At 39.3% G+C, this 26,552-nt stretch overlaps 1 protein-coding gene across 2 annotated transcripts in view; it reads right to left on the reverse strand.

The window, feature by feature from the left end:
• Positions 1 to 26,552, reverse strand: part of LOC110053899 (uncharacterized) — a 59,719-nt gene that overhangs the window by 2,762 nt on the left and 30,405 nt on the right. Inside the window, exons 31-65 of one of the 2 annotated variants that reach the window (XM_089284058.1) lie at positions 26,493 to 26,537; positions 26,227 to 26,271; positions 25,011 to 25,064; positions 24,284 to 24,337; positions 23,991 to 24,044; positions 23,706 to 23,759; positions 23,027 to 23,080; positions 22,712 to 22,765; positions 21,430 to 21,483; positions 20,069 to 20,122; positions 18,778 to 18,831; positions 18,086 to 18,139; positions 16,916 to 16,969; positions 16,192 to 16,245; positions 15,407 to 15,460; positions 15,204 to 15,257; positions 14,553 to 14,606; positions 13,761 to 13,868; positions 13,367 to 13,420; positions 12,558 to 12,611; positions 11,824 to 11,931; positions 9,933 to 9,986; positions 9,382 to 9,489; positions 8,190 to 8,243; positions 7,684 to 7,737; positions 6,694 to 6,729; positions 5,801 to 5,818; positions 5,247 to 5,264; positions 4,612 to 4,647; positions 4,042 to 4,071; positions 3,641 to 3,703; positions 2,973 to 2,996; positions 2,359 to 2,491; positions 906 to 1,009; positions 170 to 250 (exon numbers count right to left, since the gene is read on the reverse strand). In XM_089284058.1, the coding sequence (XP_089140184.1) occupies positions 170 to 250; positions 906 to 1,009; positions 2,359 to 2,491; positions 2,973 to 2,996; positions 3,641 to 3,703; positions 4,042 to 4,071; positions 4,612 to 4,647; positions 5,247 to 5,264; positions 5,801 to 5,818; positions 6,694 to 6,729; positions 7,684 to 7,737; positions 8,190 to 8,243; positions 9,382 to 9,489; positions 9,933 to 9,986; positions 11,824 to 11,931; positions 12,558 to 12,611; positions 13,367 to 13,420; positions 13,761 to 13,868; positions 14,553 to 14,606; positions 15,204 to 15,257; positions 15,407 to 15,460; positions 16,192 to 16,245; positions 16,916 to 16,969; positions 18,086 to 18,139; positions 18,778 to 18,831; positions 20,069 to 20,122; positions 21,430 to 21,483; positions 22,712 to 22,765; positions 23,027 to 23,080; positions 23,706 to 23,759; positions 23,991 to 24,044; positions 24,284 to 24,337; positions 25,011 to 25,064; positions 26,227 to 26,271; positions 26,493 to 26,537 (2,037 nt within the window). Of the gene's footprint in view, positions 1 to 169; positions 251 to 905; positions 1,010 to 2,358; positions 2,492 to 2,972; positions 2,997 to 3,640; positions 3,704 to 4,041; positions 4,072 to 4,611; positions 4,648 to 5,245; positions 5,265 to 5,800; positions 5,819 to 6,693; positions 6,730 to 7,683; positions 7,738 to 8,189; positions 8,244 to 9,381; positions 9,490 to 9,932; positions 9,987 to 11,823; positions 11,932 to 12,557; positions 12,612 to 13,366; positions 13,421 to 13,760; positions 13,869 to 14,552; positions 14,607 to 15,203; positions 15,258 to 15,406; positions 15,461 to 16,191; positions 16,246 to 16,915; positions 16,970 to 18,085; positions 18,140 to 18,777; positions 18,832 to 20,068; positions 20,123 to 21,429; positions 21,484 to 22,711; positions 22,766 to 23,026; positions 23,081 to 23,705; positions 23,760 to 23,990; positions 24,045 to 24,283; positions 24,338 to 25,010; positions 25,065 to 26,226; positions 26,272 to 26,492; positions 26,538 to 26,552 lie in introns of both variants that reach the window. The other variant, XM_089284059.1, reaches the window with a different exon arrangement.

A 26,552-nucleotide genomic window follows, 5' to 3' on the forward strand; every position in this document is an offset into this window, starting at 1 on the left:
CGCAGAACGAGAAAAGTGGAGGATCACTGTTAAAGCCCTATGTGCCATAAGGCACGAGGAGGATAGTTAACAGGTAACAGGCATTTTCAAGTGTACTTCAGTTAACTAGAGTTGTTATCAGTGCTGTTGTCGCAACTAATTACAATTCCATGATGGCGGGTCTTCTCACCTCCTTTCCTTTCTCGAACGCTTCACTCAGCCACTTGTCTTCTATGTCCTGATAATCTCCTTTGAGTGCAAGGTCGGAGATCTAAAATGGAACAAGTAACAAAGCGTAACATTACAAAGCGACTCTAAACTCGAGTGCGATAATGTTCGGCTAACCCAGAGGGAGGTATTTAAGGGAGAATTGTGACGGCGTTAGTGATAACAGGCTCAGCTTTGTGAAATTTATGTAAAACAGACGCGGCTTGCTTCGGGGTGAAATGCAAGACTTCATGTCTTTTTTGGTCTCCAGTTTTCCAAAAAGCTGTTTATTAGCTGTCATTTAATGTTAGTTTTCTGACGCTCTTCAGCTGTAAATTAAAAAGAATATCAAGCATTTCTGTGCATGCAAAATACGAGAAAGTAAATACTTTCCAATTTAAACAGAAAGAGAATGAATGACACCTACCCTCCACAAAGGACTCAAATTCAGCAGAGAACTTTGCCTTTTCTCATAAGTGTTTCTTTTTGTTTCGTCTCTTCATTGTTATTAGCACCGTACTGTATTTAAGAGCTGCCTTGTTTGTATTTTCTGGTCTGTTGAAGGTAAAGTTCTTACCGAAATATAACTTCCAGTTTTGCCAATTGTTGTTTGAATTTCGACACAATTATGAACATTCTCGGATTATCATTCATTCTCTATATACTTAAACTATCGGCTGGTACTGGGTTTTGAAAAGACAGAAAATGCTGTCAATTACCCGTGAGTACTTGGGGTAAACACATGACGACTTCTTGTTTTTTTCGCAGTACACCCAGATAGCGTCCTTTACTGTTCCACCGTTAGGATCGATCCAGTACATACCTGAAACAAAATAACCCTCAAATAACAGCTCAGCAAACCTCTGGTTGCTTAGTTAATGGACTTTAAGGAGGCGGCGAGTGGTTTGGTTCAAATCCTCCACCCTACAGCTATCTGGATTTGTTCTCGGTAGCCCCGAGTTCAACTCCTCGACCGCGTTGTGTAAATGGCCAACTGGTCAGCCTCCAACCAGTTGGGATTCTTAATAGTTTATGCTACATTTGAAACATTTGTTTATTTATTTACAGTGTGCCCAGTTAGCACATTTAATAGTGCTAAATACATTTGACACTTAAATCAAGTTATCATTATTACTTTTTCACGGTTTCTGTAGTAAATGTATGGGGAAATTTAAAAGTTCGATGCCCGGTAAGTTGAGAGTGATTGACCTTTCTACTATATCATGAGTTACAAGGAACAGATCTTAAGCAGAAGGTTTTTTGGATCAAATTTGAAGAACATTGATTTGCTGCGAGGCGAGGGATTGCGCCTTTAATTTATCATACAAATGTCTCTAAATTTTCCAGAGATTTGTGACTTGGTTTTACAGATAAATGTATGGGAAAATGAAAACCTTACAGACTGTAATTGTCACTTTTCTAACATGAGTACATTTTAAATCTCAATACATTGTAACGCAGTAGTGTCCCCAATTAGCTTCTGTAAGCTAAATACCTACCCTGACACTTAAATAAAGTTATTATTATTATTATTATTATTATTATTATTATTATTATTATTATTATTATTATTCCCTCAAATGTGATCGGTAAATTCTTTTACCTCGTTTCTTTTGTGTTTAATTCATAAACACTTCAGAACTCGAACTTTCCGTGAGTTTTAGATTCTCTATAAGTTCCCATACATTAACTGTAATTTTTGCCTTGTTTGCCCCCCCCCCCCCCCCCCCAAATAAGATGAGGTCAGAAACCGTGAAAAGGTCTTAACTGTCCGGAATTAAAACGCGCAAGATTTCACGGTCTCGTGTCGTTTTTGCACGATTTCTCCCCGAATTGTAATGAGGTCCAATTCCTAATTAAACGTATCAATAACAAATATCGAGATTAAAAAAAAAATGTCTTTCGAGAACTTCTTTTGAGCGGGAAAGTGAGTAGTATTTTCCTTAAGTTGTAAAAACTGCATCGAACATAGGAGTCATTTAAGCTCACGTAATTGACGTGCGAATGGCGAACGTATCCAATTACAGGTATCCAGTCACAAGAAGTCGAAATTGGATACCTGTAATTGGACACCCACGTGATCACGCACTGATTACCCGCGGAGAACCAATCACGATCGAGAATTTTCTTATAGATACGATTAAGATATAGAATCGTAAAGTAATCACTCACCACTCTTAAAGGTTTTGTGATCAAGGAACAGATCGTAACACGTTTTGGCAGGGAATTTCTTCGTCCCGTCAGGTCTAATTAGAGATTCGATGTCTTGGCTTCTCTCGTCTAAACCTTTTAGTACGTCTTCGGGCTGAAACAACACAAACTATGTTAGCCGTTAAGCCCTGTAAAGAACACAAGGGTTCTGACAAAGAATGCATATCAAAAAACTAGTATGCGCCCGCACGCAGTCAGGAGCCCGTCAACAGGAGCCTGCAACTACCCCATATTCCTGTCACGGCGTTTTCACAGACCGATCTATTTTCAGTTTGAATATACCGCGAATCTCTTTGGTGTTTTTCGATCTTAAGTTAACTATTATTTTCAGGTTTTCTTTAATTTAAAGGTAATTCTGTAGGTGACCAAAATAACTCAAAACCCCGTGACTGAACTCCTTTAATGGACTGTATTGCCATTCAACTGAATCATGAACCTGGTTTTTCTTCAAACTTGATAATGCCGTTATTTGTAGGTAGCAAACCTCACTTCTGAAGGATTCCATTTTGTTATGTTTTGTAAGGAGGGAGAAATAGTTCAAGTGGTTACACAGGCTGGTCCAGATCAATCCTTACCTTTATTTCTCGAGTTTTCATTTCCTGCAACAACGACAACGTAAAAGTATTTAACAGACTTGGAGCTTTTTTGTCAATTCTTTACACTTGACTTAAACAATGGTTAGGAAGGCCGGTAAACATCAAAGAAGCAAACAAACAGGCTAAGATTTATGTCGAAAGGTCCTTCACTCTGAACATCTTCTGTTTTATGCTCTGCTCATAGAGTATGCATGAATGCTTCTATTGGTTAGTTGTATGAGCACACATAACCACCTTTTGTATTTTGCCAGGTTTTTGTGCAGGGTCAACCCTCAATTAAAATAGCCGACAAAAACATACTACAAAGAACTTTGCCAGGTTTCCTCACCAGTTCCCTCTATTAACTATGACTTAAATACCATTTGTAATAAAAAACATGGGACTTCAACAATGCATGTCGTATAGAATTCAGATTTCTCTCCCTTCCTCAATAGGTCAGAACCTTACAAATATGAATTGCTTCTCCGGCTTCCAAACAGAACCAACAATGATAGACATGGCGTCAACACAATCAATTTCGAATTCGAATTTCGAATTCGCATTTACATTAGTATACGAGTAGAATTCTACTGATAAGCGTTACAACTCCTCTTTGTAGTAAATTGAAAGAGCTTCCAGTTTTTTTTCAGCCGTTGCTACTCCCTTACCTTTCCACTGCTTGAGTACAGCCGGAATCCGGGGCCTTTCTCAATGTTTCCAGTGGTCAAATACTAAACCGAAGAAAGTGTCTGTTAGCTAAATGTCCCGATTAATTAATATTCTAAAGCAATTAATCCAAAAATTAATGATCTGTAATTACCAATTATTAATAAGACATCTCATAATTGTAATTTTAAATGATAATTATTAATATATTATTTATAGTAGAAATTTGACCATACACTTGCAGTTTTTAACGGTTTATTAGTTATTAAGCACAATCAGCATAGACATGTCATCAAAACGTTTTAAAAAAGATAAATAATTCTGAAAAACGATAGTCACATCACAACTCGCCATAGATGGCTGCAAGTTTTAAAGACTAAAAACATGAAAAGTTATGACTTACACCAGCAATCTCAGACATGCCAGGCTCACCCTGAAACAAACACAAGACCAGCATCGTCATTTTAGGTCTTTCAAGTTTATTTGCATCAGGTATTCCTTTGGACAAATATTAGTCTTTTAATCTTCACACATTCAGACAACTCTAAAGCATGCTAAGGAACAGAACGTTCAGGCAAACAGAAAAGTGTGTGACATGAATGTATAAAGAACTACAGAGATCAGCACCTAAAAAGCAGGGCAAACTAGAATGCTAAGGGTAACCATAGAGGCACAGAATCCGTTTAAAGGCAGCCATGGTAAAGGGTGTTAACCCCTGTTGCTGCAATTACAGATACGGGCCCAGAAAATGAGAAGCTCAAGGTTCTCACGGAAAGAATATTAAGTGATGTGAAAATGGTTCACTACAATAGAGTTGTTAACTAACTCTAGAACATGCCGACGTGGGCACAAGCGGAGAAACAAGTTTGTATGAAATAAGTTAATAAAGAACTGTAGGTTAAAGGCCCCACCCCCCTCCCCCTAATTATTGCCACAGCTAGTGTGATCTACAACTTTAAAGTGTGTCACTTACCGGGGGTCCAGGAGGTCCGGGTGGTCCAGGAGGTCCCTTGAAATCAAATGATTAACAATAATTAGAACTAAAACAAAAAAACTTCGTCATTACAGACACGGCGTTTTGATGCTAATCCCCCCCTCCCGCCGCCTCTCAACTCGTAATCAAGAACGTTGAGGCACGGACTTGTTGTTCCATGAACATTCAAGGTTAGCATAATGAGCATTCCATGCAACCACACATGTACAGATGACCTTACCAGCTGAGACAATAAATCAAAAAAGGAAAAAAAAAACATTCTGCTGTGACAATCCTGCCACTAATAAACTCAAGATTACCTACAACAGGCCATTCACGAAAACAACTTCAGAGGGGCGTCAATTAGAAAGGGCAGTGATCTAGATTAGGAGCAATGGATTGAGTACGCTAAAAATTGAGTTACATCTCAGAGTGGGTACATATTATAAAGAGAGAGTCAAAAGCAGGGGAGCAAGGATGGCACAGTGGTGAGAGCGCTCGCCTCCCACCAGGTGCCGCTTTGCTCCGAGGGTTTTTCTCTGGGTTTTCCGGTTTTCCTACCACCACAAAAACCCAACACTACAAATTCCAATTCGACAAACAATACCATAGTAAAACAGCAATAAAATACTTACTTTGTATCCATCAGGGCCCTATAGAAAATAAAGAGCAAACAGGTAAGTAAATAAGACTGAGTTGATGTTTTAAAACCACGAAAATAAGCAATACTTGTTCTGTTCCAAAATAGGAATAATTTGTAAATTTCAAGAGCAATTTGACGGAAATAAATTTGACACTGTAGACCCTAAATGAAGAATTCTAATCAGAGAAATTCAGAAAATCTGCGATTTGGATTGATTCTCTCACAGTCGTCTATTCGCCGATATAACACGATTGCGTGTGCGTTGATATTGACAGGATGAGTGATCTAAGATCACTCGGATCATGGTGCATTAAAGCAACCGATAAATCCACGCTGGGTAAAGATTCATCGGTTCCTTTGATGCACCGTAATCCAAGTGATCACGAAAGAAACGTGCCCTCATTGATTCAAGACCAAACTTACGTTGTTTGAATCCAGGATCAAAACACGGTTTGTCCTGATCCGAATTATTCCAAAGAAAAACTTTCAGTGTGTGCTAAAACAGTTGAGCTCTGGCTTGTAGTCTCTTAGTAAAATATTAATTACCTGTGGTCCTGCGTTACCCTGTCAACAAATAAAAACAATGTAAACAGTGAAAGTTGATACAAAATAATTAAACAAGCAATGGGCAACCTTATATGAGTTCTATCACATGGTTGCCACAGACATCACTTATCAAAATTCCCTGACTTTTCCGTGATAAAAATCAAATTTCCCAGACCAAATAAATACAAAATGTCAGATCTAGTTGCGGCTTCTGGGGTGAACTTACAGCCATCCTTTCTACTCGTTCAATAAGACTGATAAGTTTTCAATAAATATCGTTGAGATCACAGTTACCCCAAATGTTTCTTCCAGCCTTCAATGGTATTAAATCAGCCGTGCTAAATTCATATTTCCCTGACTTGTGAAATGTCAATTTTCACTGACTCATGAATTCCCCAACTTTTCCCTGACCCTGAAAGAAATTTTTCCTTGACCGTTTCCTGAACTGTGGCAACCCTGTATCACTTCAAATATCTCAAAGACCTAACATGCTTAAACTTAACTCAAAACTATAAAACATTCTTAGGAAACACACACTCCACTGCACACTGATGTGAAATGAAAGCTGTCAGAACCCATTGCAGAAATCTGGCTCGCTAAACTTGAAATATTCCAACTCGCATTAGATGCACGTTTGACAGATTCTGGTGAGTGGTATTACACTATTAGAAAAGAAAACGTATCCAACTTCCGTAGAATACCAGTGGGGCAACACCAAGATGCGTGCCTCGTAAAATGCTACAAGCCTATTCCTAAACTGAAAAAAATTGAGTTAAAGATATTGCAGTGTCGCATGCTGAATCACCAGCACTTGTTTTTGATTACTCTGCGACAACAAATTAACAACTTCTTGGCAAATTTCCGATATTTAATAATCCAAGAATAATACATACGGGATCTCCGTCAGGTCCTTTGTTTCCAGGCTCACCCTAAAAGAGAAATGTTCTGGATTAAGTAAAGTAGACACAACAACTGTTCAGGAACACACAAGGGAAACAAAACACAAGCCTGCTAGTGCCCCATTTAAGCCAGTGCTGAACTCCAGTTATTGTGATGTGATACTAATGTAAGTGTTACAACTCGCCTGAATTGTATGCTCTATGCAAACTCAATTTGCATGGGTAATTAATACCATGGGGATTATGCTACTCAAGGCCACGAAAGCGAAGAGGTTGGCGACCCACCCTCCCACCCAACGAGTAAGTCGGGTTTGTTCTAGCCGTCCGCTTCTATTTTCGCCTGGTGTTAGGCTTGTTCCAGGCCAGAGCCATTCCCCATAACTTATAACCACATCATGGATAACAATACACGCGGTAGAATAATACACTATTCCACCGAAGACTTCGCCTGGGTAGCTGGCTTGGTGGAGTAGTGCAGCTGCTGACACAAAGTACTGGTGCAGGGCATTTCTCTGATTCTGGCCCCATCCACACTACGCCAGGAGAATTTGAAAACGCAGCTTTACTTCTACGGTTAGGCCTATCGTCCACACTAATCCGTCACGAAAACGGAGCTTTTCGAAAACGCTCTTCAAACCGGAAGAATTTGAAAACGCCGGCTTTTCGTTTTGGCGTGGACAGAAAACACTTTTTGAAAACGGAGCTTTTTGAAAACGATGACGTCACGAAAACAAGGTGATTTCCCTGCCCGACTTTTTTTTTTTCCAAACACAAATCCAAAATGGCCGGTGATTGACGCGTTTTTAAATGCCTTCGGTGTAGTGTGGACGGAAAACATTTCATGTGTTTTCATAGTGAAACCTCCTTTTTCAAATTCCTCCGGGGTAATGTGGACGGGGACTCATTTTACGGCAAAAGGAAAAGAAGTTTCATCCCAGACCAACAATAATAGTGGATGTAAGAACTCAGACTAAGCTGCCTTACCGTGGAGCCATTTCTGCCTGGGGCGCCTGGGTCCCCTGAGGCTCCTGGGGGTCCCTATGGAGTAAACAAAAGACAAATCAGAATAATTGGCAGAACTCTGGCGCTATCACCAATAAATAATTATGAAAGGAATGAGAGTATACAGTAGCAATATATGTCTTTCTCAGATGATTTCCCTTGTGTCTTGAAAGTCAAAACAAAACTCGTCTTCCTAGAATAACGGATCACTGGACAACTAAGAGCTTGTAGAAGGGTCTACAAAAGGCACAAGAAGGGCGGGCCTGACAGACCGCTCAAGCAGATTTAGCCAAGAAAATGTGACATGCAAAAAGGTCTTAAGAGTGCAATGTTAACTTCCAGTGCTCTCACTGCTCCATATGACCTTTTTCAACAAGGTTACAACAGTTTATGTGAAGATTTTCAATCGAGTGAAGAGCATAATACTGTCGATGCCCTCTTGAGCAACCAGCAATGCAATCAGAGCATCATCGCCGCCAAGTACTCACTCTAAGTCCAGGAGGGCCGTCCACTCCGTCTGTTCCGGAGGGACCCTTGTCACCCTAGGTGAAAACAAATCCGTCATAGTCATTATCATGAGTCAATTTACATTACTTGCGAAAAATCTTGGACGTTAAAATTTCGCACGTTTTATTTTCGGACACTTTCTCTCACTTCCGACAAATTTTGGACAAACATTTCCGACAATTTGCTGAAACACAGCTACAGCAAATGAACGCCTACAAAACACGTTTCAGACTGAAACAAAATAGGTGAAAATGATAGTTTTACTACACCCTCAAGGTTTTACACATAAATCGACGGAAAAATAAGGAAAATTCTATTAAGCCGTTACGTATCTCCAGCAGTGTCTTAAAGAGAGTTCGCTCCATAAAGGAAACTAACGGAATTAAAAACTAAATAATGCAGTGTAAATATTTCGGACTGTTTTATTTTCGGACACTGTTGTCTCAAATTAAAATCGTCCGAATTTTTTTGCAAGTAATGCATCATCGTTACAGTCCAACCCCTGTTAGGCGGCCACCCTCCTAGTCTACTTTACAGCCGTTATTAGGGTCGTCACGCAACGCTTCTCCCCGCTAAGCTAGTGGGGAGAAGCGTTACGTGACGACCCTAATAACGGCTGCGAAGGAGAGAACCACCCTCCGGAAAATGGGTGTTGGCCAATTAACAGACGTTTGACTGTATTAATATAATGTAGAAGTGAGAAGCGAGCATTGGAAAATTAAGGTGAAAGTAAGTCTGCTACAAGCCACACTGCTGGTATTTAACTCACAATCATGGCAACATTAAACATTTCAGTGGCTAAAGCAATGACCACTTTTAGACTGCGTAGTGTGCACACAATTAAGGGTGAGACCGACAGGGACAAGGGGACGAATTATGGACGATGAGATTAACAGGACAATATATAAAACCGGGGTACGCTGTTGGTGCTATCCCTAACCAGCTTCAATAGAGGTACCTTGCAGGATCGCAGCCAGAACAAAATCATGACTGAGGCAATGTCATTGGTTAAATGCTCTCCCTAGATAGATTGGGTTTTTATGATGACTATAAAAAAACAAAAAACAAAAAAAAATGACTCCGTTACCAGCTACGGCTCTACTTTGTTCATTGCCTATTCTCTGAAAAGAGCTAAGAGCAGTACCATGTGTAAGCAGATGAATATTGGTATACCTGTGGACCCTGGGGTCCCTGTAATCCAGGTCTACCAGTCCAGCCCTTGTCTCCTTTCTCTCCGGCAGGTCCAACTTCTCCTTTTTGACCTCTGGGTCCTGGCGGGCCCTAGCAACAACAACAAACAAACAGAAACAACAACAATGAACGATCAATTTTGTTTACATGCATCGTCACTCATTGATAAAAATTATTGATGCAGTATATTTTGTATGCTGGCAGTTTGCCATACTTAAACCAATATGGCCCAGCTTAAATATGGTTAGACTCTCTTCTTCAGTTTTTCCTGGCCAAGTTCCTCTGTGTCTTATTATTTTTGAGTGCGTCTCGTCTAGGTCAACGTTTATGCATTCAATTGGAGTGCGGAGAGTCATTACTTCAATACCTGTTAGAACTTGGGAATTTCTTTTCGTTCCTTTTATTGCGTGTTTATGGACCTTGACTCCGTCTAGGTCCATGAACACGCAAAAAAACGAACTTGGCCAATATCCAGCCATCTTGACCTCACGCTTAGTCAATAACCCACATATATCACGACTGTTAGTCCATACCTGAACTCCTGGTTCTCCTGGTCTTCCTGGAGTACCATCCAATCCACGCCGTCCCTGAACACGAGCAAACAATCATGATTAACCTCTATATAATCAACTGTGTTTCCAAGCTGAGCTGGCTGAGCAGTGGCACCAAGAGCAGGACAGGATAGGGCACAAGAATTAACTTTATTTAAACATGGTTTAAATTCCTTCGGCCATAAATCTTATGTTGTAATAACCACTAACTAGCAACCAAGCTGAGCTAGCTGGGCAGTTGCACCAAGAGTAGGACAGGATAGTGTACAAGAATTAACTTTATTTAAACATGGTTTTAATTCTGTCTGCCCTAAATCTAATGTTGCAATAACCACTAAGTCAGTCAGTAACTAACAACTACAACTGCAAACGATGCACAGTAGTGCCTAACTCATTACACCCTCTACACTGCTGCACTGAACCTTGAACCTCTCAGTTTGTGGTTGATAACCTAGTTTCCTCGCATGGCAGGTGGTCGTGTCTCACTTTGGTCTCTCCAGAACCAGCTTTTCCTGGCCTCCCTACATGACCAGGAACTAACGTAGCACCTGACTATCTTCTATTGAAACTTATACACCACTAATGACTGAATCCTCAACCTTGTCAATTTGTCACCTTTTCTGGTCTTCCTGGAACCAGCCCCCCCCTCCCCCCCCCCTGGCTTCTCTACAGGACCACGAACTAAAGTAGCATCTTATTATTATCTCCACATTATTATATTTACTACCACTGACTGAACCCTCAACCTTGTCAATTTGTCACCTTTTCTGGTCTTCCTGGAACCAGCCCCCCCCTCCCCCCCCCTGGCTTCTCTACAGGACCACGAACTAAAGTAGCATCTTATTATTATCTCCACATTATTATATTTACTACCACTGACTGAACCCTCAACCTTGTCAATTTGTCACCTTTTCTGGTCTTCCTGGAACCAGCCCCCCCTCCCCCCCCCCCTGGCTTCTCTACAGGACCACGAACTAAAGTAGCATCTTATTATTATCTCCACATTATTATATTTACTACCACTGACTGAACCCTCAACCTTGTCAATTTGTCACCTTTTCTGGTCTTCCTGGAACCAGCCCCCCCTCTCCCCCCCCCCTGGCTTCTCTACAGGACCACGAACTAAAGTAGCATCTTATTATTATCTCCACATTATTATATTTACTACCACTGACTGGGCCCTCGACCTTGTAAATTTGTCACCTTTGCTCCTTGGCTACGAGAGGGTCCAGAATCTCACCTCCATGCCTCCAAAGCAGCTTGCCCTAGCTTCCCTACATAACCAGGTTTTACGGTAACGAGTTGCTACCTCCCTCCTGTATACTAAAATGAATGATCTACTTTAGCACTCCTCCTTTCCCCCCCCCCCCCCCCTTGACATCTAACTACAGGACTTCGTTAATTGATCTTCATCCTTTGTCCTTGAATAAGAGGTGCTCCAGCATCTCACTTTCACGCCTCAACAACTGCTTTTGCAGGCTTGTGATCAGTATTCACACTATCCACTTTCCCCACCCTATATACTACTGTGAATTATCTGCTGGAGCACCACGCTCTTGAGCTTTGCCCCCGATAAAGACACCTACAATCATGGACAAACGTCTTGGGACAAAGTTGCAGTTTTGGCGCTTTTGCACACATGCCAGACACGAATACAGAACCTCTTCCCCACCCCACATACAATGTTGAAAACTAGTAGCTGCAATTTCTTCTGATTTTCACCATTGTATTGGGTGGGGAGGGGAAAAAGCAACGCGTTTTGAAAAGGACACCAGCACTGTTCTCAAACTTCAGTTGTAAAACACAGATAATTCGTGTCCCGAAGACTTTTGTCCCCGATTGTAGCTACAGAACTTCGTCAGTTGATCGTCACCTTTTCTCCTTGGATGCCAGGTGGACCAGCATCACCTTTCGGGCCCGGGGCACCCGCTGGGCCAGGTTTGCCAGGACTCCCGGGATCGCCTGGGGCGCCGCGTTCTCCCTGAAAATTAAACACAGCTGGATGAAAGAGATGACCAATTAAATTGGTGACAACCTCGTGTTCCTCGGCAGATTATCGTACCAAGGAGGCTCAATGGAGTGGTCTTCAATGGTACACTTGCACAATGTTGATTGACCACAGCTACCAAAATTTATTTCCTGTCTCCTTTGTTATCTAAATTTTTAAACAAAGTGGGGTTTAAATAGCAGTTGCATCAGTTAGGAAGATAAAAAGAAAACACATAGTTTTCCAGTACTTGTGGTCAAAGGACTTCATACTGAGTGTCATAAAACCAGAACCAAAGTAATCACTCTGGCTAATCCAAGGAACCAATCAAAACTCAAGTCAATTACATGTAGTAAACGTGAAACGCGCGAAAACATGCGCGAATACATTTTTCTGATTGGCTGACAAAGTGACGTGAGATTTTTAAGCCAATCGCTAAAGGTAGAAAACGAAAACCAAACCAATCGCCATTCTCTTTCAATGCGCAAGTGAAAAACACGTTGTTATAATCTTATGGTTTTATTTTTAATTAGACTTCCTCCTAACCTTCTTGTGTAGTTAGTGATCCATTTTAACTCATGTTAGGATGAACTAGAAAAGTAAAATTAAATTTTGTTTACCTTAAGCCCAGAGCGTCCAGGAATACCAGGATTACCATTTGTTCCATTGAAACCCTACACATTACAAACACATGTGAGTAGAGAGCTCTAACTGTAGTACAGATGATTGAATTTCATCTTCTAATGCAAGCCCATTCGGAACATGACAGTGGAAGTCTCAATTGCATTGGAAATACTCTATGAGTTGGTATCATCTTGTAGCTCATATTTCACAAGAACTATCACACAAAGTACATAACAGGGGCCAGTTGTTTGAAGCGTGGATAACACTATCAACCGGATAAATCACTATCTAGTGGATAAGCATTGACGAAACAATCTACACTAACCACTAGATGGTGATTTATTTGGCGGATAGCGTTATCCACCCTTTGAACAACTGGGCCAGTAGGTTTCTTCTACGAAAATGAACAAGTTAGACAGATACTTCACATGCATTCCCAAGTTTTTTGTGTGTTGGTTATGTCTACATGCTGGTTGTACCATTCGCACTTTACTATGTTCCGCATATCCACTTATTAATTTAAAGCCACGCTTGTAAAAGTTGAAGCTCATCTGTAAACCAAAAATATCTTAAAAGAGGTTTTCATTTACAGTAATAGAAACTTAGAGGGTGAGTAGAATGTTCCCAAAAAGCAAAATAATAATCACTAAAACTTATTGGTAGGTCGTCATTATTGCAAAATCTGGACCACACCTCAGGAGGCTCACTAGAATGAATGCTACTTCTCTTATAATAAAAAAAATAGTTCCGTTATCTTCCACAAGCCAGGACATCTGCACATCCGAATTAACTGCTTATAACTTACATCTGCCCCTGGTGCTCCGGGAGTGCCAGCTGGTCCAGGTTTACCACGTGGTCCCTATAAAACATGACCAAGTCAACATACAAAAGGTGTATTCTTTAGGAATATTCTCATTCTGATGCAGGGACAACAAGATACAAGGAACTATAATTTCCAAAAGAACAGAACTTTCAAAACCCGGTGACTTTTGATGGTTACAACCTACTACCTGGACCACTGCTTCAATTTCTTTTTATTAACCACTCAAGACAGTGTTTGACCACATTTCCAAACACCTAGAAGCTCGTCAAAAACATTCTGCTTTGAATCGTATTTTCAACTCTCTTCTCAGTGTTTGAAAATGTGGCGAGAATCGGTCTTTTGTGTTTGATATATTTCAGTCTAAGTAAAGGCTCACCGGTGATCCTGGTTGACCACTGCGTCCGTCTTGTCCTGGTGCTCCAGTGTCTCCCTTTTGGCCCGCAGCGCCTGGTGCTCCAGCCGGGCCTGTGGCTCCAGTTGGGCCCTGGACATGACAAAGCAGGTCAGCATACTTATACCAAACAAGGGGCACTTTGCGTTCAACCCAAAATTACATTTTTATTTCAGGAAAACTTCCAGTAACGAAGGGAACAGTATCTTCCAGAATTTCCAAAAAGGGCACCTCTCTTTCGGGGAATTCCTGTTATATTTAATTTTGCTCTCAGAATTGCCAGAAATTTAAGCTGAATGGTTCGCAAGTCTGAAATTGAACAATTTTTGGATTTTCTGGAAACTTTCCCAAGAAATTTCTATACCATTTGCCCCCGTTTTGAAATTCCTGAGCTTTTGGGGAAAAACTGAAGTTACGTAATTCGGCTGGTGTGTTGAACACAAAACTTAAGACATAGCACAGTTGTGGACTTTTCAGCACGAATCTTAGGATCACTGTTTGCTTGGCTTCAGGACCATCGCCCTCAAGGTCTACACATCAGGCTTCATGACACATATATTTGGAGAAGATCTCTGAGCAGCTAGTTTAGACAAAGTCAATTCTAGAAAACCTGATTTTTTCAAGTATCCTAAGTTAATATTCTGTACAATTACCAGTCTTTCTTGTACGGAAATTTGATTATTACACACAGTCTAAACACCCTAGTATTTTCAGTTTCCAGATTAGAATACTAGCAGTGATAAAAATATTAATAATAACAATAAGAGTTTACTGTACATTTGGTCCTCTGTCGCCTTTCGGGCCAGCAGGTCCTGCAGGTCCAATATCTCCCTAGTAAAAGGTGAAAAAGAGAGAGTTAGTTTAAAAAACAGAAAGCTGAAACCAGATTTAAGTCACGCAACCCCCAAAACAGTAGCTCTCAGACTGCTGGTACACTGTCCACCGACAGTTGGCCAACTGTTGGCCAACAATTTCCCAACAATGACGATCAGTATCATCCCATTTGCTGTCAAACATGAAATACTACTGCCGTGCAATCCATTTTTTTAGTGGTGAATGAAGAGAAGTTCCTCAAGTTGATAATTTTTATCAGTCTTTTCAATTGCCTCTTCATGAATTGAATGGTCCAAGGTTTTCTCTTGTTTATCAGGTTTTATGTGTTAGTAGGTCTTCTCTCGTTTTCTCGGGCTTCTAACAAGGTTTTTCCAGTATTATGAAGTTTTTCTTGTTTTATGATAATTTCCCTGTAACATCAAGTACTTCCACTTGAATCATGTTTTTCCAGTGTTATCAGGTTTTTCTTGTTTTATATTTTTCCTGTATCATCAGGTATTTCCAGTTGAATCATGTTTTTCTTGTTTTCGGATATTTTTCCTGCATTATCAGATATTGCCAGCCGTATCATGTTTTCCTAGTATTACCACTCACCGGTCCGCCATCAGATCCCGCTGGGCCAGGTTCGCCATCCTTGCCGTTTTTACCCTGATTAAGACAGAGAGGAACATAAATCACTGGACAAATCATAAAATAATCTCATGACTGTCCTAGACACTGAAAGAACATTACGCCATACTTAATACCTAAGAAATAATATGAACATTGAACAAAAATTAAAAAAAATTAGCACTTACGGGTTGTCCAGGAAGACCATCCTTTCCTGGTCGCCCTGGTTCTCCAGCTGCACCCTACACAAAATGAAGCAAAGATAATTATCCGAAACACTGTTTAATGTCTCCTCACGTAACAGTTCCATTTTGTTCCTAGCACAAAAAGAATGAAAAATCTTTTATAGATAAATAAGTATTATTGATCAGAATTTTATAAGTTACTGAAGACAGTTTAAGTTAACCTTAAACAGGTCAACAAGCATTTTCGGATAATCTCAGTATACGGTCCTGAAACAGCTTGATTAATAACAGCTTTAACACGAAACTTTTAACTGAAAGAGAGATTTAGAAATGTTACCTGATCCAAACAAAGAAAATAGTGGACCCATGATAGAGCTTTCTAAAAGGTTGACGTTGTTGACTGCTCTCTCAAGCTATCACAATAACTCGCTACACAAGCTCCACTCATGTTCCCAGTTCTCTTCCAACATGGCTTATACTATTTCACAAGACTAATCTACTCTCAGCTTTAAGCAGCTCAGTCACGGTGTTTTGTTTTCGGCCACGTACAAAATCTCCTTTAAATGAAGGGAAACCTGAAAATAATAGTTTACTAAGATAGAAAAACATCAAAGAGATAGTAATAAACCATAAAGGAACAAGGATGGTCTACGATGGCGAAGATTGACACGGATTGTAAACGACGAGTTTGAAAAATTTAGGCTTAACTTTTCAAAATGTGCAAACCGTGACTGAGCTCCTTCAAAACCCCACTGCACACTACACTATTACTTATTATCAATTGACACCTTTTGTCCATCTGCTCCGTCTCTGCCTGGAGGGCCTGTCGGTCCTGGGGGTCCCTAAAAACAAATGAAGCCACTTAAAAATGAGGAAGGGCAGTAGTTGAGTTCAAATAATCATCATGTTATAACTTTGTTATACCTCTAAGTTAATAAGCGAACTTTGATTGGTCAATTCAGTGGGCCATATCTTACTGTACAGCCCGCTAGAATTTGAAGCTGTCCCTGAACCCCTCTCAAACTCGTTAATAACTTATTAAGTCAAAACAAAGAAAATCACAGACGTGAAGGAGGTTTGGATACCTGGTCTTAATTAGCATAGATTTTGACGAGTTTACTTCTCCGTTTACCCTTTAGTTTTTGTTTTGATTGAGAAGATATATCAAACACCCGAGACATCGTTTCATCGGCTATCCAAACACCTCGAACTTTGTCAAAAATACTCCGCTGCACACCGTATTTTCAACTGTCTTCTCGGTGTTTGGATATCCTGACAAAACACTGCCTCGTGTTTAATATATTACATCAAACACACATATGGAGATATAACTAATATCCTTCTAATGTTGTCTTCTCACTTGGTACTGACAGTTATGGATCTTCACTTTTTTCCCTTTTTGATTTATGGCCCGTGAACCCCACTCTTGGACCATAGATCAAAAGGGATTAAAGTCATTCTGTAACTTATAAGAGGTATATACTGAATACATTTTCAGGCAAGACATCTTACAGGAGGACCAGCTTGGCCAGGTTTTCCAGGAGATCCTTGATTTCCAGGTAAGCCCTGGATAGCAACAATTAAAAGAACAATATCAGTGTCAAAACAATCATGTAAATGTTACATATGGTTTATGTCAAACTCTGACGAGATGCATTACAAAAGCAAAAGGAAAACTTAACAAATTGAATGTGGTTTAGCGCTGTCTGTACTCTTATCGACAACGATGTGCGTCATCACAGTAGTCAAAATGTTCTGGACTTGTGAGGCGCAGCCGAGTGAGTCCACAACAATTTTGACCACTGTGATGATGCATATCGTTGTCGATAAGAGTACAGACCACGCTAAACCACATTCGATTTGTTTTTTACCACAATATCAATGTCAAAGAAAATGTTTTCTTTTTTTCAGAGCGTGACCAAGAACGTGACACATTGGATGGTAGTATACTAGTTCATTGCGGAGTTACCCCCAGCTATTACATTCACTGGTACCTTTTTGGATGGAGCGAGGCAAAGTGGAATTAAAGTGTCTTGCCCAAGAACAGAATGCAGTGACCCTGACTAAGACTACTCCATAGCATGAAGGGACTTGGAATATTGCCACTGCTGCTGAATGTGATGTTAGACTGTCTCAGGCTGCTTTCAGCATTTTGTCAGCAATTTGCGGGCACCCATCTACAGCGTGATAGTTGGCGACAGCACTGCCTGAGTCAACTATCATGCACAGTAGTTGGGGGGGGGGGGGGGGGCGATAATCTAATTGTTTTAGTAGAAATCTATTAGTAGTTCAAAACTTTACCTAAATCCTCTTCACAGACACTTCGAAAACACAAAGAGTCAGCCAATAAATTACTTTGTTAGCAACCGCACACTGCTAAGCTACTCACTATCTACAACAGAGTGGATAGTGAATAGCATGGCCAATCAGAGAACAGCATTTGTGACAGAACACTGGTAGATTTATACTAATTCTGAATATAACACTGCATTGTGAGAGTCAATTCTAGGTCTTGCCCAGGAACACAACACAGTGACCCTGGCACAGATTGTTTGACATTGAGTCTAACGTGCCACCTAACAATCAGGCCAGTGTGTTGCCCCATGCATATTTTTCTTACAAGGAAACAATACAACTGTCTTAATTATTATCAATTAATTTGTTAATAATGGCATTTTTTACCGGTCTTCCTTGTTCGCCTTGGCCTCCCTTGATGCCAGGAACACCCAGCTGACCCTGTTGGATAAAAAAGTGAAAATAAAATCACTGCAAAGGTTACTTACAAATTAGTGTGAAATGAGAACTCATTTTGAGGCACAATACCAGGAAGTCATAGGTTCAAAACCTATCACGAGCTTTCGATTTTTTCCCTACTTTTCCCACGCTCATGGCACACAGATCAACAATTAAAATGGATTCCATTCAAAGTCGAGCAGTAAGTGCCAAAGTTATTATTTTACTAAAAATTTACTTATAGCTCTGTAATTTTTTTTGAATATTACTTGAAACATCTCACCTAAATTAATTTCTCCCAGTGACCACGTGATTAACACTTATGCATTCTCGAGAAAGTTAATGTCAAACCTCCAAAAAGTGCTTAAAGCATGTGTTATTTTACCAAAATTTGTTAGCAGTATGAACGAGATTGAAACATGTCTTCCAAATTTAGGAGTGTGTGTATTTTTTTTAAATGTGTATCTTACATGAAACGTCCAGTTTGATTAAAATATTGATAATTTCAAATTCAATTTTCTTTTGCGGGGTCAGCTTGAAAGCTGAAGTCTTGATAAATTCTTACACTACTAAAAACTGCAACGCAAAGTGTTTCTTTTTTTTAACACTGTTTCCTAAATAACAATAGCAGGATAACATACCGCAGTTCCTGTTGGACCTGGTCGTCCTGGAGGGCCCGGAGGTCCTTTGACGCCCTTGGTAAGGAAGAGAAGATCATCAGCCACATTACAAAAGGCACATGACCTTATCGACTGAGTGGGAGGGCCAGATATGTAAATGTCATGTGTACAAGGTCTGTCCAAAAGGGAAGAAGAGGCAAATACTTCCCCATCTGACCCGACCTGACTCAGTCAATAAATATTTTATCATACCACCACTACTGAACTTGATTTTGTCAAGACGTTTTGAATAATTTAGTGTCTTGGTGAACATTTGTAATGCTAAATGAATTTTTGTGTGTGGTCAGGTGGCTTTTTTTTCAGACCAACTCATATCATCTGGCCCGTCACATACACGTATACAGTATGATATGGTAATGTAACAGTAATTTATACTATCTACTTTTCATGAAAATGTTGAGCTATATTTAAAAAAAAATTCTTAAAAGAAGCTCATAATTGTTCAACTTAAAAATAATCACTATCCTAATAATAGTTAATCTAGGTGTAATTATACCCAGGAGAAAAACAGGAGAAAGGGAACCTTCACTACACTGTGTAGTGTCTTCTAAAACAATTTGAAAACTTGCCATCATTGTTGTAATGAGGAGTAGTCAACTTAGTTGTACCTTGTTGATAATGGAGATAAAAAAAAACTGGCTTATAGTTCAACTTAAACTAAGCACATGCTTGTTTCTCTGTATTATTTTTATTCTCAGAAATCACATGGACAGATGACTGAACGATGGATGGAATTTTTTTATTCTAAAATACCACATGTTATCAAATGACATGGTAGCTACAGACATCACTTTTCAAAATTCCCTGACTTTTCCCTGATAAAAAAAAAAAATCAAATTTCCCTGACACATAAATACAAAATAGCCTTCCCTTACAGCTGTCCTTTCTACTCGTTCATCAAGACTGATAAGTGTTCAACAAATTTTCCCTCTTCATTAAGGAAAAATATAGTTGAGATCACAGTGACCCTGATTGTTTCCTCCAGCCCTCAATGGTATTAAAACAGCCGTGTTAAATTATTTCAAATTTCCCTGACTTTTCTTCAAAATGTCAATTTTCCGGACTCAAAATAAAATTCCCTGACTTTTCCCTGACCTTGAAGAATGTTTTTTCCCTGATCATTTCCTGACCTGTGACAACCCTGAATTAAAATATACAGCAATATGGATGGATGGATTTTTCCAGCTTGTGATGATGTGAAATACCCTTTTGCACTGATTTCTTACTAACAAAACAAAAACCAACTCAGCACCGGTTCTCCACGTGGTCCACGGGGTCCTTCACTTCCCATTGGGCCAGCAGGTCCCTAAAATGTTATTTTAAATTATTACAAGAAAGTAAGTGTAATTCCTCAAGTAATCACTGAATGACTTAAATTTTAAAACCTAAAACAGTAACATTTCAAACGTATATTTGTAAGTAACTGTTTTATTTATGATTTGTATTCATCATGAATTCAGCATCCATGAAAGTTACTTATGATAAAACGTAATGAACACATGGATCATGACAAGTACAGCTGTCCAGATGACTAGGAGGCAGCAACATCTACACAGAGCAAAACTCAGCTCCCCTCAACTAGCCTGTTTCCCAGATGCTAACATATCACCAGTTATTTAGGGGAAAATATTTTCCTGCAACACAGGCTACTCTCAATTGACTAAACCATGACAGGGCGTAATATACACCCCAGAACAAAGCTCTTCTGCACAGGCATATTTTTGGTGAGAGCATATTAAGTATATCTTCACATTTGGATTAGAGAAACAGCCAAAGGACTGGGAGGTGAATAAAGCCACACTCCTTCACCTCTGGTTATGATGATCTCAAATCTATCTTCTATCTCAGTAAAGGAAAGGGTAGGGTTAGGTTGTTCATGGTAAAAATAACTCAAAAATAATGCGACTAAGCTCCTTTAGTCAATACACAATCAAATCAATCCAGTTGTGGCCAGGTAAAAAATGCTCATTCTTCTGTCACAACAGAAATGTTTTCAAACAAATTGATTGTCCTTAATAATACAGTGAACATCCTCATATATGAACCTATGATTTTGGGGTTCAGGCTGATCAAGTTCTAATTAACTGGGTGCTTAGTGAGAAATCAGCCCGAAAATGTTCTTAGAATTTGTGTCAGGAATACTATACATTATACAATACTAGAGGTATAATTTAGCTCAGCATCATCCCCTTGGTAAAGGTCAGCAAAATGGTGTCAACTGTAATAATCCCACAGTCCTATCCTTTCTGTCAGGTACAGTATGGCTCTTAGAGTTTGTATGGTCTAGCACACCATAGTCCTTTAATATGCCTAAGTTATAAGTGATTTCTTATTCTGGCATCCTCTTTCTTTTTACATAAGAACATGTTTTACTTATCGTGCTGAATTGGTTCTTATATATATGGTACTTTATTGGCCAACTTTTAGCCTGATGTTCTTAATCCACTTGTTCTTATATGCAGGTGTTTACCCTACAACTTGCTACAAGCATGCCTTTAAGTGGCAAACGTTAAAAAACCTGCTACATTGTTTCTCTCAGTTTTTTAAAAAAATAACAATGGTAGCGCAGCATGCTACCTTTTTTAGCTTGCATCTCCAAAAAAGTGTACATACCATTTGCCCTGGTCTGCCAGGTAATCCAGGAGTTCCTGGTAAACCACGAGGACCCTGCAACAGAAACAGCCATACACTAACTCCTTTCCAAATCATGGCTAACAAAGTCGACTTGTAAATTCTTTTTAGAGTTCACAAGCAAGCTAGACTCCTGCCAACAAACTTGAGAAAACACAAGTGTACTCGATTAATGTTTTAATGAGTAACACCTTAACTTCATTGGAAACAAAGATGGCAGGCATTGATGCTACTTTCAACCCACTGCAAAAAAAAAAAAAACATCCCCAAAAACAAATATACATAAAGGTGTCTTAAATACATCATTGCACCATTATGCACATCAACATTAAAATATTTAATATTTCCAAGAACTGGAGCAATGTGCTTCGTCCGAATTGAACTATCTAAAACATTTACCATTTGCCAGAACAAACAAAATTTTTAACCAAACACTTCCATGGTGTAGCTCATTTGAGTGAAAAGTTTGTGTTAAAAAAGGGAAATCCACCAAATGATGTACACCCTTTTTCGATTCCAATTGAAATGACCAGAAAATCACTGTACTATTATGTCAAATCATGCTTGCACCTTGCATCTTGCAGTGAGTTAAGCAGAGACCAGTCCATCCCTAGTGGTTTTATCATACAAAAGGTACATGTTTCAGGTTGGAACATGAGAGACTTGACCTAGTCAAACCACCAGAAGGGTAATTTAGCAGTCCAGCTGGGACCATTCAATTACAACCAATTTTCTCCTGTAAAAGTTCAATGTACATGTATCTGGTGTCCTGCTATCATACTTTATGTAATACAGTCGAACCTCCCATAAGGGACCATCCAAAATATCAAGCTAGGACAAGAAGTGGTCGCTTACAAGAGGTGCCAAATATAGTGATTTGACTTGGAAACTTTTAGTATTTTGGAAAACTGGTCACTGAGGTGAGATGGTCATTTACAAGAGGTGGTTGCAAAGGGAGGTTCACCTGCATGATAAATTATTCTTGGGGTTTGAGTGGTTCCTACTTATGATCTACTGGAGGGCAGATGCAAAGATTATGTCAATAACAATTTTATGGTTTCTATATTATATTAGATGAATAGATTCCGTATTGCCATGCATCTGTTCAGTAATAGATCACAGAAGACATTAAAATGTGGTAAGAACATCAGTGACTAACTCGCCTAATGGCTTGTTTGCCACTTTTTTGTTCTTACCACATTTTGATGTCATTTGTGATCTATTAGTGAATAGACATACGGTAACATGGAGTCTATCAACTTACAGTGTCACCACGGCTACCAGGAGTACCATCTGATCCAGGTACACCATCCTCACCCTAACATGAAAATACATTACAACAAATAACAAAGTTTTATTTTTAACAATAAAAATTGTTGGTTTTTGTCAAAGCAACAGAAAACAGTTGCCTACATGAACAACATCAGACTGACTATTTTAATTAATCATATCTGTTTGCTACACCACATATAATGTTTTTGAGAAATTTATGTCAATGAGGAGATAAAAAAGGCAACAGTAAACAAAGATTGTCCAACTGACATGTGACAAGAACAGAAATTTAGTGTTACAGAAGAACCTTTTCTCCTGGTGGGCCTGACTGTCCTGGAGGCCCAGCCATTCCATCCTGTCCCTGTAGAAATGAGACGTAAACAAAGAAGGAGCATTACTTTAAGGGGCAATGTCATGTATATGGTGTCAAAAAGTGAAAACCTGAAAGACATATTCCTGTTGATGGAAACCCAAATAAAATGGTCTAGTTTAGTTAAAACTTAGTGTATAACTGTAATGAAGTTTGCAAAGGAGAGATATAACAAGTTACACACATACAACGTTGTAATGTTAAATTGCTAAGTCAGTATCAATAACGCAGAAACCAAACAGAAACAGCCACCAATGATGCAAGGTACATGTAACACAGAAACCAAACAGAAACAGCCACCAATGATGCAAGGCACATGTACATATCAAGTTTCACGACCTTTTACAATAAAAATGGAGTTTCATATACACCATGAGTCAGTTATTGATTAACTGGCTGTTGTCAAGAGGACATTTTGGCAGGTGAGATGTGCTTTAGGGGAGAGGTGGCTGTTGTAGAGAGATTTAAATAAGGGTGAATGTATGGACATCTGCCGGAAAAAAAGAAGTGACTTTTGTAGAGAGTTGGCTGTTGTAGAGAGGTAGCCATTAGTAGAGGTTTGACTGTATGTGAACTGGATCAACTAAATGGAAACACTTCAATCAGTGTAACTTACCGGCTCTCCATCCTTTCCGTCATATCCACGTTCACCAAAGGGTCCTGGATCTCCCTAAACAATTACGACAAACAAAAAGTTTTATTTGCCGCATTTCACAAAAAAGTAAAATAATTCAGTGCAAACAAATTAGCCAGAAAGTGATAAACTTCAGGCAACACATTACTACCCATAATTAATAACCCTAACCCACGAGAAAAACATCAAATGCTACAAAATTAATTATTACTGGCAGTGTAGTAATCCATTTCTTTATTTAATAAATTTATAATGTAATGTACACACCCTTGATCCTTTGGCACCTGGAGGTCCCACTCGTCCTTGCTGTCCTGGTAAACCCTTAAGAAAAATAACAGTGAATTGAGCATAGTTTCTATCTCACATGATTATTACTCAAGCATTTCCTTAAACAGTTGATATACCAGTACTAATCAGTAAAAGTCAAACTCCGACAAAACTCGAACTACTTTCAATAAATGGACAACACACCACACCAAGATGGTATGCATGAGATCAGTTGAACAACAAGACTGTTCAGTCTGCATGGATCAATCTACAAACGACACTATAGCACTTACCGCAAGGCCAGGAGAGCCAACCGGGCCTGGTGGACCAGCAAGACCTCGCTCGCCCTAAACATTAATGCAAAACAGAGAATAAGTGTTGCTCTTCTTTGTTGCCTGATGCATTTATTTCACCCTTTCTCACGAGAGAATGTCGTCAAACCATTAAAGCCATCATGTAATAGGCAAAAATAAATACCATTGTGTAATCAGGCATCAAGCATTTAAAGGGAGGGTTTCACAGTTCGGTGTGCATGTCTATAAATCAAAATACTTTTGTTCGCTTCTTATCAAAGTTATCGCTCTAAAAACCCCACTCAGATGCAGTTTAGTAATTACATGCTATAGTTAGTCATGGCAGAAAAATGCAGAAGATTTCAGTGGATTTTACCAAAGCTGTTGACCATTGAATTTAGTATTTATTCTACGGTTGATGATTTTACAGCTAATTGCATGCAAAATTAGGTGATTTGCTTACCATTGGTTCATAAACAAGGAAAAACTGGGCCTGTGCTAAAAAGCATGCACAAGTGAATAATGCAGACATGCATCGAACTGTGAAACCCTCCCTTTAATAATTATATAATCACCATCATTAGAGAAGATTAAGTGTTCTACAAGTGACTACTTTTCACATTGATGAATAAAAACAACTTATAATAACGTGTTACATATGGACAAGAAGCATGCAGCTAAATCGGTAACCATGGCAACCATGCCACAGAAATAACTAGCAACTTACAGGTTTGCCGTCAAGACCAGCAGCTCCAGGTTCACCTGGATCTCCGGGTGCACCCTACAGTACAAAGGAAATTAACATCAAATAACTATAATTAGTATACACCACACAAGAAAATAGTGCTTTCCACACATTCTGATTGGCTAGCTCAGAGGTGAATAGCAAGTTCTATTCACCCCTGAGGAAACAGAGAAAAAAATGGCTTTCCGTTTTGCTTTGGTAACCAAAAATGGCAACAATTGGCTGATTATTTAACTCGTGTGGTATTATATACTAAAACAAATATTCATCTCAGTGTCCATGAAAGTGGTGGATATTTACCTCGCTGCTACGTCGGCTCAGTAAATATCCACCACTATGAATTCACCTCCACTCCAGTGAATAATTGTTATTATAACATACCTGAAGTCAATTCCAACCGATTCAAAGCCAACTTTTCTTCACAGATCAATGCTAATTTGCATTTAGTATGGCATACTTAGGACTAAAAAATCCATTCAGAGCTTGCTGCACACATGGCTGTCAAATTTTAGTTTTAAAATGTTTTAGCACAACCCCATAAGTTGCAGAACTTGAAAAAATTTTCATCCAGCCTAAATAATTAAGGCTGTCTGTCTGTTCTTTTTTTCAGCTCTGACAAACAGAAGCATGCACCGGACACAAGTTTTCAAAAAAATTGATTAATAACTTGTCAGGTGGGAAAAGGAATTTGTTAGTTGAGTCACAATTACAAGTCATGTTCATGAAAACTGACAAAAATGACATTTCAAGGCTATAAGCACCTACTACAATTAAATCCTCCAAGACTTACATTAACTTAAGTTTACACAGTGAAAAACCTGTGTCCACTAGCAACAAAATGATTTCATCCAAAGTGCATCAATGCTGCTCAGCGCAAGTGTAAATTCGAAAAAGAAAGACAAGAAAGTAGCAAGTTGATGAAAGTTACCTGAAAGCATGTTTAGCCCAACATTTAAAGGAGTTGAGTCAAACTCATGACATAACAGAAAGACATAGACTCAGCACACAAGAATAGTACAGCCAACAGACTGGGAAATAAGAGAAGTACACCACAACTTGGAAACATGTGATAATCAATCCCCTCTCTCTATCATGCCCACATTCTTAAGTGATACATGTACCTCACTTAGCTTTCCAAGGGAACTCATCAAAATAAATGTTCAAGTTTATTGTTTTACTTAGTGCAGAGGAAACTTACAACAATGCCAGAGGCTCCACGTTCTCCTGGAGCACCTCGTTCTCCCTAACAATAGCACAAAAAAATAGGTGGCAATCAATGAGCTGTAACATTGTCTGAAGGACTTGACAATATGAAATACTATCAAACATACTGTTGGTGACACTAAAACATTACAAACAGCATACAAGTATGACTTGTGACACTAGTTATCAGTATCGACTTATTGGGCAGTTTTCTGATATCAGTAATTTTTTTTCTTATTGACTACCCCTAGAAATACATACCCTAGCTCCTGGAGTGCCATCTGCTCCACTTTCTCCTGGTGATCCCTAAGTGATTTAACA

This window comes from Orbicella faveolata, unplaced genomic scaffold (assembly GCF_042242905.1).
Source record: "Orbicella faveolata isolate gen_17 unplaced genomic scaffold, um_ofav_v1 contig_13, whole genome shotgun sequence".
NCBI classification, from domain to species: Eukaryota; Metazoa; Cnidaria; class Anthozoa; order Scleractinia; family Merulinidae; genus Orbicella; species Orbicella faveolata.